Source organism: Etheostoma cragini, chromosome 13 (genome assembly GCF_013103735.1).
Source record: "Etheostoma cragini isolate CJK2018 chromosome 13, CSU_Ecrag_1.0, whole genome shotgun sequence".
NCBI classification, from domain to species: domain Eukaryota; kingdom Metazoa; phylum Chordata; class Actinopteri; order Perciformes; family Percidae; genus Etheostoma; species Etheostoma cragini.
Window position 1 is genome coordinate 7,417,718 of NC_048419.1, and position 13,500 is coordinate 7,431,217.

At 39.4% G+C, this 13,500-nt stretch overlaps 1 protein-coding gene across 3 annotated transcripts in view; it reads left to right on the plus strand.

The window, feature by feature from the left end:
- The window catches only part of cblb (Cbl proto-oncogene B, E3 ubiquitin protein ligase), an 88,183-nt gene that overhangs the window by 57,609 nt on the left and 17,074 nt on the right, over positions 1-13,500 (plus strand). For all 3 annotated transcript variants that reach the window (XR_004658942.1, XM_034889170.1, XM_034889171.1), the window contains exons 10-12: positions 6,157-6,357; positions 7,327-7,524; positions 9,561-9,947. Coding sequence is in view for 2 of the 3 variants with exons in the window: in XM_034889170.1 (XP_034745061.1) it covers positions 6,157-6,357; positions 7,327-7,524; positions 9,561-9,947 (786 nt within the window). In the remaining variant the exon portion in view is untranslated. The remainder of the gene's footprint in view (positions 1-6,156; positions 6,358-7,326; positions 7,525-9,560; positions 9,948-13,500) is intronic.

Below are 13,500 nucleotides of genomic sequence, written 5' to 3' on the forward strand. Positions count from 1 at the left end.
GTGCTTTTCCTTCAAAAACAAGGACATTTCAATGTGACCCCAAACTTTTGAACGGTAGTGTATATATATATATATATATATACTATATATGTGTGTGTGTCTATATACAGTATATATGCTGCAAAATATCCAGGAAATGTGCAGTCGCAGTTGAGAAAAGACTACTGAATAACAGTTTAAGATTTAAAAAATAACTCCTTCCATCCCTCATGTCCTTGCATCTGTCCTAATCAAATCTGAGCATGTGTGTACACAGTATATTCCAGTGTTTCTGTGTTTTTCTGCTTCCTGCTGTGTGCTGTTTTTTTAAATGAGTATATCCCAGAGCACACTGTCTTGCATTGCTGTGTCCATTGTGTTTGTGCATCAGATGCTCTTTTAGCAAAGTGTGTTTGTAATTACTTTGCCCTAATGAGTTGCGTCCAGTGACTCTTTTCTCCCCCTTCTCTCCTTTGCTTGGTACATCTAAGTTACAGTCACAGATGTGGCTCTCCAGACATGTGTCTACACAGACTCTGAGTTATCTGCAGTCCTGGAAACAAGCCAAAAAATCGGTTTTAAAATCACAATTCAGTATCAAGGTAATTTTAAGATGAAAACATGTGTTCTTCTCGTGGACGGCAGAATTAGGCCTTATTTCTAATCTTCTTGTTGGTGTTGAACATGTACAGTGGGGCTCGCAAAGTTTGGTCAACCCAGTTAAAAATTTGTATTAATGTGCATAAAGAAGCCAAGAAAAGATGGAAAAATCTCCAAAAGAAATCAAAGGACAGATTAGACATGCGTATAAGATGTCCCTTTTGAAAGCTGAGACCTGACAGTGTCATGGATTGTTCTCAATCATTGTCTGGAAAGACCAGGTAATGTCAGTCTAAGGTTTAAAATGCCCAGACTGATCTGACCTTGCCCAAACAATCAGCACCATGGGTTCTTCTAAGCAGTTGTCTAGAAATCTGAAACTGAAAATAGTTGACGCTCACAAAGCAGGAGAAGGCTATAAGAAGATAGCATAGCGTTTTCAGATGCCAATATCCCCTGTTCGGAATGTAATTAAAAAATGGCAGTCATCAGGAAGACTGGAAGTTAAAGCAAGATCTGAAGGACCAAGAAAAATATCAGACAGAACAGCTCGCAGGAGTGTGAGAAGAGCAAGACAAAACCCACGTTTGACTGCACAATACATCCAGAAAGACTTGGCAGACACTGGAGTTGTGGTACACCATTCCACTAAAAAGAGATACTTGTACAAATATGATCTTCATGCAAGAGTCATCTGAAGAAAACCTCTTCTACATCCTCACCACAAAAATCAACATTTGAAGTTTGCAAATAAACATGTAGACAAGCCTGATGCATTGTAGAAACATGTTCTTTAGACCGATGAGATTAAAATAGAACTTTTTGGGCAAATGAGCAAAGGTACGTTTGGAGAAGAAATTTAATGAAAAGAACCTCTGTCCAACTGTTAAGAAGGGGGGTGAACCAATCATGCTTTGGCAAAGGGAACATTTCACGAGTAGAAGGAAAAATGGATTCAATAAAATGTCAGCAAATTTTGGACGCTAACTTGAAGCCATCTGTGAAAAAGCTGAAGTTAAAGGGAGGATGGCTTCTACAAGTGGATAATGATCCTAAACACACCTCAAAATTTACGGTGGATTACATCAAGAGGCGTAAACTGAAGGTTTGCCATGGCCTTCACAATCTCCTGACCTCAACATAATTGAAAATCTATGGTTAGACCTTAAAAGAGCAGTGTGGGACAGATAGCCGAGAAATCTTAAAGAACTGATAGACTTTTGGAAGGACGAATGGGCGAACAAACCTCAAACAATAATTGAAAGACTCTTGGCAAAGGGGAAAGTACAAGGTATTAACTCTTCAGGGGGCCCAAACTTTTGCAGACGCCATTTTTTTGTTTTCTGTTATTTTGAAAGTGTAAATTATGTAAATAAAATCTAACTTTTTGTACCAAATGTCTAATCTTTCATTTAATGCCTTTTTGAGATTTTTCCACCTTTTCTTGGCAATTTTATGCACATTAATACAAGTTTTTACCTGGGGCTCCCAAACTTTTGAGCCCCACTGTATAGAATTGTTCAACTTTCTGTAGGTAAACTCTGAAAAAGAGACCAACAGACCACACAAGCAGACCATATCTCAACAATGCTTTTCAAACATCTAGTTTAAATGTTTGGCAGTGGAGCTTTTGCGTGGGAGGACAGGGAGATGTTTTAGAGGACAATGAGTCAAGGTTTTACACATGAATTTAAGTGTGCTTTGTTTTTTAGTCAGTCATTGCTACCATAGTTTCCATTTATCATGAGTCCTTGGTTCGCATTGTGTAGGAGGAGTTGATTTTTAAATGGGCAATGAAACACATGTTTTACCAATAAAACATATTCAAATTCTTTGCTTTTCATGTTGTAAAAAGCAATGAATTTATCACCAAATGGATGTTAAAGATGAAAGTGTCTTTTGCAAGTCTCTTTAGTAGCTTCTGTGGTAATTCAGTCAGTCTGTACTTACTGACACAGGCATGAAGTCATCCTCAGTGTTATTTTAAAGACCTTGCCAATCTTTCAAAAAACAACCATAAACTCAAATTATGCCAATATTTTATACATATTTCCCCCCTATTTGTTGTTTATGTTCACAATTATCACAAAGAAATAATAAATTCCTACTTGGGTTGCAAAGCATTTATTAAATGGGGATCTATGGTCCACAGTCCACATGTAAGTTCACTGGTCCTTGACATAACATGTCATGGGAAAGCCTGACTTAAGTGTTTGAGCAGCATTAGGAGCACACACACAGTTTTTGGTTTGCTACTCTTCTTACGAGGTGTATTGCCATGCCTACAGAGCTGGAAAGCTTTTTTTGGTTGGTTTTACTCTGGGCATTGCTGTAGTAAATGAGCACAGTCTTTCCAGTGCTCAGTACTGTGCTCTGTTAACCGTGGGACTTGGCAGCACCCATATTACCAGTGTTTGTTTGTCATACTTCCTGTTATGACAACTCAACGTAACCTGCGTCCTACGCAACCTCAGTCAGTGATTAAGTGACGTATGTAAGTGTGTGTGTGTGTGTGTGTATAAATGTGTGCTTTAGTAATGAAGTATTTTCCTCCACAATAATGAAATTGTGAGTCAGAGAGGGGGGGGGAACCCTCCTACCCAGCACAGGTCATTGACTCAGTGGTGGTTCCCTACATTTTTCCTCTTACTCTGTGTGTTAGTCAGCTGGGGTGGATGAGACATACACTCCTCACTCACAGCTGGGTGATGAGGTATGTTAAATTCCACATCCTCCACATGAGATGGTTTGCTTGTTCTAGCTATTACTTTTATCCTAAATCAATGCTTCGAGGACTTACTGAGTGATTTATAGGGGCTTTTCTGTGTCTTCTATTTACCAGACTGTAGGTTTCATTAGATTATAAAGTTTGTGTAACTAATGATTGTATTAAGATCATTGGCAAGTAGTAATTAGTTCTCTTCACAAAGTGTAAAGTAAACATTGTCTAGAGTGATGCAAACCGAGACAGTATGTTTTGCTCTGAACTTAATTATTTTTTTATTTGGTGGTTTATATGGGCTAAAACTGCTTAATCCAGCCAAAAAATGTTAAAAAGTTGCTCAATCAATATCTGTATTTTAATAACGGCTAAAATGACTATGTACAAAAAGCTAACACATTCAAAATATCAACTTTATAAAGTATTAATTTGTCAATGTTGTGTTTACAGCTCCAAGTGACCACAAACAATTACCTAATCCGGTCCAGTGTGCGATTAATCGCATAATTTCCCCGATTAATCGCGATTAATCGTAAAATGAAATAATGAATTCAAAAGTAGTGTTATAGTGTATAAAGTAGTGTTTATAGTGCAATTTTTTTTTATGTTCTGCCATATGAATAAAAGTTCTGTAACATTTGTTCTGCAAAAACTTACTAGCATTTAGTTTATGAAGTAGCAGTTAAATAAAATATTTTGTGTACATCTCAACTTAACCCTCTGAGCCCTAAGGCCATTTTTACAGTTCATTGTCCGTCTGGATTTATTTTATAATAACTTGTAAAACCTCAACTCTGTTGTCTACAGTCAAGATTTGAAAATCATATTTTTCAGGACATCCTGGGTTATTAGAATATTTGGGTTGCAATGAGGTCACTTGAATGTTAAAAAATGGTTGTAGGACCTTTAAGACAAATAAATAAATAAAACGGAATACTAATCTTCCAGATATGTATTGATATCACAGACAGAGCAGTAAAACCTATAAAACACTTCTCATATGTCTTGGGAGTCACACTGTGAAGAAATAATCATTACAACTTATACAGATGACAAAATACATACATATTATTTATCTTTTTTATACACATGAAAGTCCAGACGCTTTTGCCCTCATTACATTTACTCATGCCAATAATCAACATAATAATGTCATATTTATTGATATTACACCCACAGCAATGCTACACAAGCATTTGTGTGTCTAAAACAGTTCTATATGTAAAAATAAACATAATAAACATTATAAATCATATAAAGCACATACTATTTACATTTCTTCAATCATCTCAAACCAGTGAGGCCATTAAACGGTAGCTGTCTATCTTGTGCACTATAGCATCTTTGATTGCATACTAGCCAGCTTGACTGGGAGTATTGTCCTCTTTCAGCCTCCATACTCTTTGGATGACGTTGTACTTCCCTAAACTAAGACAGACACGGAGCCGCGAGCTAGCGGCATAAATGAGCCAAAACGCGATGAATTATGGACATAAAGTGGATAAATCTGGGATGTAACAGTTTGGATTTAATGCTTAACGACCCCGAAAAAGGCTGGAAGTTCCAGGCTCACTAGAAAATCACCTGTAGAGGCTAGAGAGACCCGGAAGAGACCTCCGTAATTACCTTTTAGCTGCAACTTTTGGTGACTTTCTGTGTTGTATCGTTGATCAATTATTAAACTATGAATCAGAGGTGCTGTTTTTGCTCGTGGGCGAGTCTCTCGGTCTCAGGTCTTACAAAGCCTGTGAGCAACAAACGTTTACAATAATAAAGAAATAATAAAAACTGCGTTAACGCCCGATAAAATAATTGTCGTCGTTAATTAAATAATTAGTTAACGCGATAATAACGCGTTAACTTGCCCAGCCCAAATGTTTACTTGTACTTTTTAACTGACCTGATTCGACCTGCTTTACCATTTAAATGTTGTCCATTTAAATGCTGTTAAAACAATGGCATAAAATCTAAATATAAAAATGTGCACTCCACAACCAGTTTTGCCCAGTTTTAACCTAGACGTCCAGACATGTGAAAGTCACTAAATCAATGTGGGAGGAGTGAGTATATTAACACCCGTTTTTTGAACAAAAGGGACATTTTCTGTCTCTTTCAGAGTAGAAGTGAAGCGGAGGATTTTTCCCTTCAATACGACAGAAACATCATGTTTTAATTTGTTATTTCAGTTGTGTGTGTTGCAGTATGGTTTCTTCAGTGTCTATGACCATCACACCATATCCTCCCCCATCTAAATTCCCTTTCTTTTAACCTCCCACTCCTTCCCGTCTCCTCCCACTCTGATTGGGATTACATTTCAAACATGCTTTTGGTGTGTCCCCCGCCAAGTCGCTAACCAAATGCACAAACGCAACTTTGTTTTCAGTAAATATTGTCTGCCTTTGATTGTAGCCCCTGACTGTCAATGGAGACAGATGCACTGAAAACCAAAACCTCTTTTATCCTTTTATTTATGACCCCTGTTTGACAGCGGCAGCCATGTAGGATATGGCCAATTAATGTTGTAAAGTTTCAAAACTGTGTTCCCTTGAGAGGATCTACACAAACGTGCCCAGTCAATTTTGCCTGAGTCCTTTCATGAATCAGGGAAATGAGAACAAGATATAGGGCAGGAGTGCAAAGCATAAACTTAACCATGTGTGTCCCAGCTGTGTACAGGAACAGCTGTACAAGTGGGCCAAGTGATTCCTCATGTTCCCAAAATACAACAGCAAATAAGCAATGCTCATCCGATCATTAGATTTAAAAACTATGTGGGTTACACATACAACCATCGCACCGGTCTCTGTGTATAACTGTGGGTGTTTAGTGCAAACACTTTCCCTTATCTGTTCCAGGAATCGGATGGTCAGGGCTGTCCGTTCTGTCGTTGTGAGATCAAAGGCACAGAGCCCATCATTGTCGATCCCTTTGACCCACGAAATGAGGGTACCAAGTGCTTCTTCCTGGACCAGCACAGCTGCCCCATGCTGGAGCTGGATGATGAGGAAGACCGAGAGGACTGCCTAGTCATGAATGGACTGGCCAACATCAGGAAGGTGAAGACGTTTTGTACTACCTGGTAGTTGATCTATTGATACATAAGTTAAAGGGCTTAAATAAATTAGATTTGCCATTTCTTTAAGTTGTTTGTAGTACAGGGGAAAGTCAGGGGCATATTTATTTAATTTTGAAGAATTACACTTGTAATTTTGGTATATTTCACCTGGTCCCTTTCCCCCATGCATTGGTGTGTAAGTAACAAAAATCATTGAAATTGGTCCAGTGTTGAGCAAGAACGCTGTAACTGGGCAGCCGCGAAGGGTCTCCCAACTGATCTCAATTATAACATGTCTCCTCCTAGATGTACTACAGCACTTACTGTTAAAAAATTAATTTGGAGACATTACCTTATGTAATCATTAAATTAATGGATATTTTTGTGTCAGTGTTGCAGTTTATAGACGGCCCCTAAGCACCCCCGGCTGCTGCTAGAGACCAGTCTTATTTCTCCAGGTTGGAGGCCAGCTCATTTTGATTAGTTTGTAGCTCTTTGTTAGCCTTACTATGTCAGGAAAGATCAATGTCATTTGTGATTTGATATCCTTTTGCTTTAGAGTAGTTTGAATCTGTAAATATCTTTCTAACTTTCCTCGGGTTTATAAAACCAAGAGCACGGATTATGAATTTGTGTCAACAACTTATTAAACCAAGGGAACAGATTTGTATTCTGTGCGCACAGTTTAGTTTTTTTTTCCAGCCGACCCCAGGGGGACACCGTGATAAGTAGTAGTGCCATAGCGATAAAATTATTTTTAAGCTGTTATTTAAAGATAAAATAAATGCATAATGTTGCTTTAAATTTAAGAGCATTTTGAAGTTGTTAGAAATTTAATGAATCCTTAATTAATCATAAATAATTTTTAAATTGTAGAAGAAAAGTGTAGGATTTTTACTTTTATCATTTTACGTAGGTCCAGAATTTTACTTTAATTTTACACCCCTTATATTATTTACTTTCCTCTCAGCACTGTGCAGAGCGTCAGAACTCTCCCATGGTGTCTCCCAACTCTTCACCGGTCAGCCAACACAGAAAAGTCCACGGAGGAGACCCCAGCCACTGCACCATCCAGCACCTCGGCCTTCCCCCGGTCCCACCACGACTTGACCTCATCCAGAAAGGTGCCATTCGCTCCCCATCTGCCAGTCCCACTGGCTCCCCAAAGGTCAGTCACAGCATTCCCCAGATTTTAAACATTTGTTTATATAAAAGCAATGTTTAGAAAATGTGAAAATGTTTGCAGCACACTAGGCTGGACTTTAAACCCCTTTGATCATAAATGTTGGAATTTCTGAAATAATTTATTACCCAGAAATCATGTTATGTGACAATTGTTTAGTTATTCTTACTGGCTGGTAGAGGTGGAATGTTTTCACACCAGGTTCAAAGCCATAGTTAGGGATAAGGTTTCATGTTTCACTTTTTATTTGGCAACGTTAACATGCTGTGAAGTGCTGCGATCATACTAAGCGACAAAAACTTGGATATTTTTGCATAAACACTCTGTTTATTTAGATCCCCATTCAATGTTTCTTCCACAAAGTTCTCATCAGTCTTCCTGAATTCTCCTAACAAACAACAATTAAACATGAAAAGTGTTTGATTTAGAAGTGAGTCTAGAATTATTTAAATTGAGTCTTCTGTCATTTCAGTGAACATACTAGTGAGTATAAGTATATGAACACCCTGCTATTTTGCAAGTTCTCCCACTTAGAAATCATGGAGGGGTCTGAAATTGTCATCGTAGGTGCATTTCCACAGTGAGAGACATAATCTATTTTAAAAAATCCAGAAATCACAATGTATGATTTTTTAGCTATTTATTTGTATAATACAGCTGCAAATAAGTATTTGAACAGCTGTCTATCAACTACAATTCTGACCCTCAAAGACCTTTTAGTCTGCCTTCAAAATGTCCAACTCCACTCCATTTATTATCCTAAATTAGATAAGCTCCTGTTTGAGGACGTTAGCTGCATAAAGACACCTGTCCACCCCATACAATCAGCAAGAATCCAACTACTAACATGGCCAAGACCAAAGAGCTGTCCAAAGACACTAGAGACAAAATTGTACACCTCCACAAGGCTGGAAAGGGCTACGGGGAGGTTGCCAAGCAGCTTGGTGAAACAAGGTCCACTGTTAGAGCAATCATTAGAAAATGGAAGAAGCTAAACATGACTGTCAATCTCCCTTGGACTGGGGCTCCATGGAAGATCTCACCTTGTGGGGTCTAAATGATCCTAAGAAAGGTGAGAAATCAGCCCAGAACTACACGGGAGGAGCCAGTCAATGACCTGAAAAGAGCGGGGACCACCGTTTCCAAGGTTACTGTTGGTAATACACTAAGACGTCATGGTTTGAAATCATGCATGGCACGGAAGGTTCCCCTGCTTTAACCAGCACATGTCAAGGCCCGTCTTAAGTTTGCCAATGGCCATTTGGGTGATCCAGAGGAGTCATGGGAGAAAGTCATGTGGTCAGATGAGACCAAAATAGAACTTTTTGGTCAAAATTCCACTAACCCTGTTTGGAGGAAGAAGAATGATGAGTACCATCCCAAGAACACCATCCCTACTGTGAAGCATGAAGGTGGTAGCATCATGCTTTGGTGGTGTTTTTCTGCACATGGGACAAGGCGACTGCACTGTATTAAGGAGAGGATGACCGGGGCCATGTATTGCGAGATTTTGGGGAACAACCTCCTTCCCTCAGTTAGAGTATTGAAGATGGGTCGAGGCTGGGTCTTCCAACATGACAGTGACCCGAAACACACAGCCAGGATAACCAAGGAGTGGCTCTGTAAGAAGCATATCAAGGTTCTGGCGTGGCCTACCCAGTCTCCAGACCTAAACCCAATAAAGAATCTTTTGAGGGAGCTCAAACTCTGTGTTTCTCACTGACAGCCCAGAAACCTGACTGATCGGGAGAAGATCTGTTTGGAGGAGTGGGCCAAAATCCCTTGTGCAGTGTGTGCAAACCGGGTGAAAAACTAATGGAAACATTTGACCTCTGTAATTGCAAACAAAGGCTACTGTACCAAAATATATCTATAGCATTATAGATTATGTCTCTCACAGTGGACATGCACCTACGATGACAATTTCAGACCCCTCCATGATTTCTAAGTGGGAGAACTTGCAAAATAGCAGGGTGATCAAATACTTTTTTTCGTCACTGTATATGTCTCCACCTCTCTAGTCTTCGCCAGGCATGACCAGGAAGCAGGACAAGCCTCTCCCAGCCCCACCTCCTCCACAGAGGGACCCACCTCCACCGCCTCCCCCTGAGCGTCCTCCTCCCATTCCTCTAGAGTTGCGTCATTCTTGGCTCAGCAGTTCATCTGCTTTGTCATCTTCCCTCTTATCTTCTACCGGCACACTCTCAGACTCCCAGATGCCCCCCGACACAAGGTGTCCAACAGACAGCCACTTTGCAGATGTCCACAGGGCTGGATCTGAGCACCTGCTCCAGTTGGAACCCACCGGCCCCGCTCACCTGAACGGAGGACCACTCAGTTGTCCATTTGCTGGATTTGGGAGATCACATCAAAGAATGGAGGGGGCAGGAACCTCAGAAAGCTCCAAGGTAGGGCTTAGATATCAGTTTAAAAATGTAGTTTGGGGCGCCTGGATAGTTCCCGTGGTAGAGCGCAAACCCATATACAGAGGCTCAGTCCTCAAATAAGCGGCCACGGTTTGACTCTGACCTGCGGTCTTTTGCTGCATGTCATTTCCTTCTCTCTCCTCTTCATTGCTAAGCTGTCCTGTCGTAATAAAGGCCTAAAAATGACACACACAAAAGTAGGTTGATAACTTAGAGTAAATACGGAAAAAATGTCTACTTTTTTTTTTTCCCACCAATGTAGCAACATTCAAGGTTTTCAATAATCCTGACCTGGGACATCCTTTGCCTCTTCGTCTAGCACCACTTGTGTTTTTTAAATTTATTTGCAAATACAATTTTTAACACCTCCCGTCCTAACCCACAACATTTCTCTCTCAACCTATGCCGCTGACAAATGAAAATAACAGTATGCCACTTGTGGTTTCAAACAGTCTCGACAGCAGTTGGATTGATATATTGTTATGAAATGTCATTGTAATGACGTACATCTTCCTCTCAGGATGAATAGGAATCACTTTGGTGATGCTCTGACTTTTTGTCATCAGGTCAAAATGTTAATTTTCCCACTTCTTTGTCCAAATACCTGCAAAACTAATGCCATTCCCACCCAGCTGTATTCTCTGCAAACACCCTAAAGTAAGTTCAGTGAAGGCCACTTTGTCTATAAATAGATTGCAATTTCTGCAATTTGTATTTGGCGGTATGGCTCTGTTCTGGCCTCCCCACACTTCTACGTGCATACTTGGAAAGCATGAGGCAGAGAGCACACCTACCTGCCCTTCCATGTGCATACATGGAAAGCTTTAAGCGGGTAGAGCAGCAGTGCAAAATCATTGATTAAGTCAGACAACATAAATGTAAATTTAGGATGAGGTGGAGGTGGGTTGCAAGTGCTAGCAGAGATGCCGCCAGTTGGCTGGGGAAAAGCAGTTTAAATAGAGCACTGTATTTGGAAATCCAATCATATTCTTAAGTGGCCAGCCTAAGTCACACCTGTCCATCTTGATATGCCACACCTGTGAGGTGGATGGATTATCTGGGCAAAGGAGAAGTGCTCATTAACACAGATTTAGACAGTTTTGTGAACAATATTTTGAGAGAAGTGAGCCTTTTGTTTACATAGAAAAAGTCTTAGATCTTTGAGTTCAGCTCACAAAAAATGGGGGCAAAAACAAAAGTGTTGCATTTATAATTCTGTTCAGAGTACTATGTATCCCATAGTATTTATCCCATTGTAGTATGTATACTACCTACTAAATCTAAGTAGGTTTTGAGGATGTAGTGTGTTAAAGCTTTAGTGTGTAACCTTTCGGATGTCAATGGACATTTCACACAACTCTCTCTATATTTCTCATTATGGCTATGTTCAGAAGGTTGTGTCCATTGCCTCCTTGGCTACTAGCAACTGCATGGAGAAGGGGTGGGGGCTGTGCACTATCATGGAAGACAGTTTTGTTGTCATTCCAAAGAGTTCTTCATACTGCATACAGAAACTATACACTATAACTTTAACAAAATTGAATATACTCAAAAAAGTCAGTATGCATGCTAAAAATCCAAATTGTAGATGGTGGTAAAAACAACTTTGTGAACACACCAGAAAACTAAACCATGTCATCCTTGCAAAAACATTTATCTAGTTTAGAATTTAAATGGCAGTGTCACTTCAAAATCTCTGTTTGATTGACATGCATCTTTGCATGTATAGTATCATTTCATTGTAACATCATTAGTATTAAAAAAAGAAAATCTTTCCAGATCTGAAGAGTAACTCTTCCACACAGGGATCTGACCTTTACACAGTTATAAGGTTGGTTGATTGTCATTCTACAACACAGAGTTGCACTGCAAATGTAAGATGTTGAGGAGTCTCACAGCCTGAGGAAAGAATTCCAATGGTAAGGCAGCAGATACTTCTGAATTGCTTGCGGCAACACGGGGAACTCACCTGTGATCCTCCCACCACATACCATTTCTCTTATTCTTAACAAGCTTTGCTCTTTTCAACAACAGCTCACTCGCAAGCTAAGCTTTTAAAATAAAAAAGAGGGCAAAAACAAAGGGCTGTTTTCATGTGCTATTTCTACAAATAGCTATGAAAAGTAATGCAATGTAATTAGTTTGTATTCCACATATATTACTGTAAGCTCCACATTGACATTTGATGGGGATAGCAACCACTTGTGGCTGTATTAGTTTTGACTGGAGCACCTAGCCAACGGCTAGACCGCAAAAAGATGAATTGGGAGGAGATTTCCAGTTTGTGTCCTGTTAGAAGTTAAGATAAAAACACAAGACTTTCACTCGGGAAACAGATGTTCATGCCCTGGCAATACTACTTAAGAGGACCAGCGTTTTAACCTAAACTGTTTTAACCGCTCATTTTGGTGCCTGAACCTAACTGTCAGGACCACTTTTACAAGCATAGGCCTAACGTTGACCAGTTGTTTTAATTTTGTAACATATCATTTGAATTGTTGTACTTACAATTTCATTCTATATCATACAAACCTGTTAGAATACGTTAAGTTTTGTATCCATTTTGCAGAGTGTAGTATTCAAGCCCAGAGTGTTAAGTTTGCCAATGAGTTTAAAAGGGGAGATTGTATTGAATGCTGAGCTAAAATCAACAAACAACGTTCTGATGTAGGTGTTATCTGTTTGCTATATTTATGAAAGAAATACACTCATCGACATCAGAAAAGGATGCACAAGGATGGATGCAGTGAGCCTTGAGACAATCACCTCCCACAACATCTTGGATTTAGTTGTATTTAGTTGTAGTTTAGTTGTATTTATATATGCACAATAATCAACATTTCTATTATAGGCCAATTGTGGCTGGATTTCGACCATCTGGAAGTTGGGTCACAATAAAAGAAATCTAGAAATATCTATGGCTTTCTAATAAAGATGAATTAGAAAAAATGTAAATAATAAATGTTTAATGTTTACATGAGAAATAAGGTAATTCATTTTTTTGTAAAACTTGTTTGGTGGGAAACATACTTCCACTCAGTTGATTTAGTCAATTTTACCATCATTTGTAACTTCAACAACATAAAACATTTGTACAAACTCGATCTTTAAGAGAAATTCAACATCCATTGAGTGATTTCTCGCTGGTAGCAAAACATTTAGTGGAACTGTGAACTATGTCAAATTAACCTTTAGCTAGGTAAACCTAAGGTATAGCTAATTTGCCAAGGTGTACAGTTTGTACAGATGGTGGACAATAAACAATCTATCCATGCACAGTTTACTGACTCAAATGGCGGTTTTCCACTGCGTGGTATCTACTCAACACGCCTCGACTCTACTCGCCTTTTTGATTTTCGATTACAAAAACAAGTCCCTGGGACCTGCTACCAGGAACTTTTTTTAGTACTACCTCAGTCGAGGTTCCAAGCGAGCTGAGGCGAGCTCAAAAGGTGATGTGAAAACCTGCAGACTGCTGGTTGGTCGGATCACTGCGTTGTTAGCAGACAAGAGTGCGGAGTGTGTGTCCAGAACA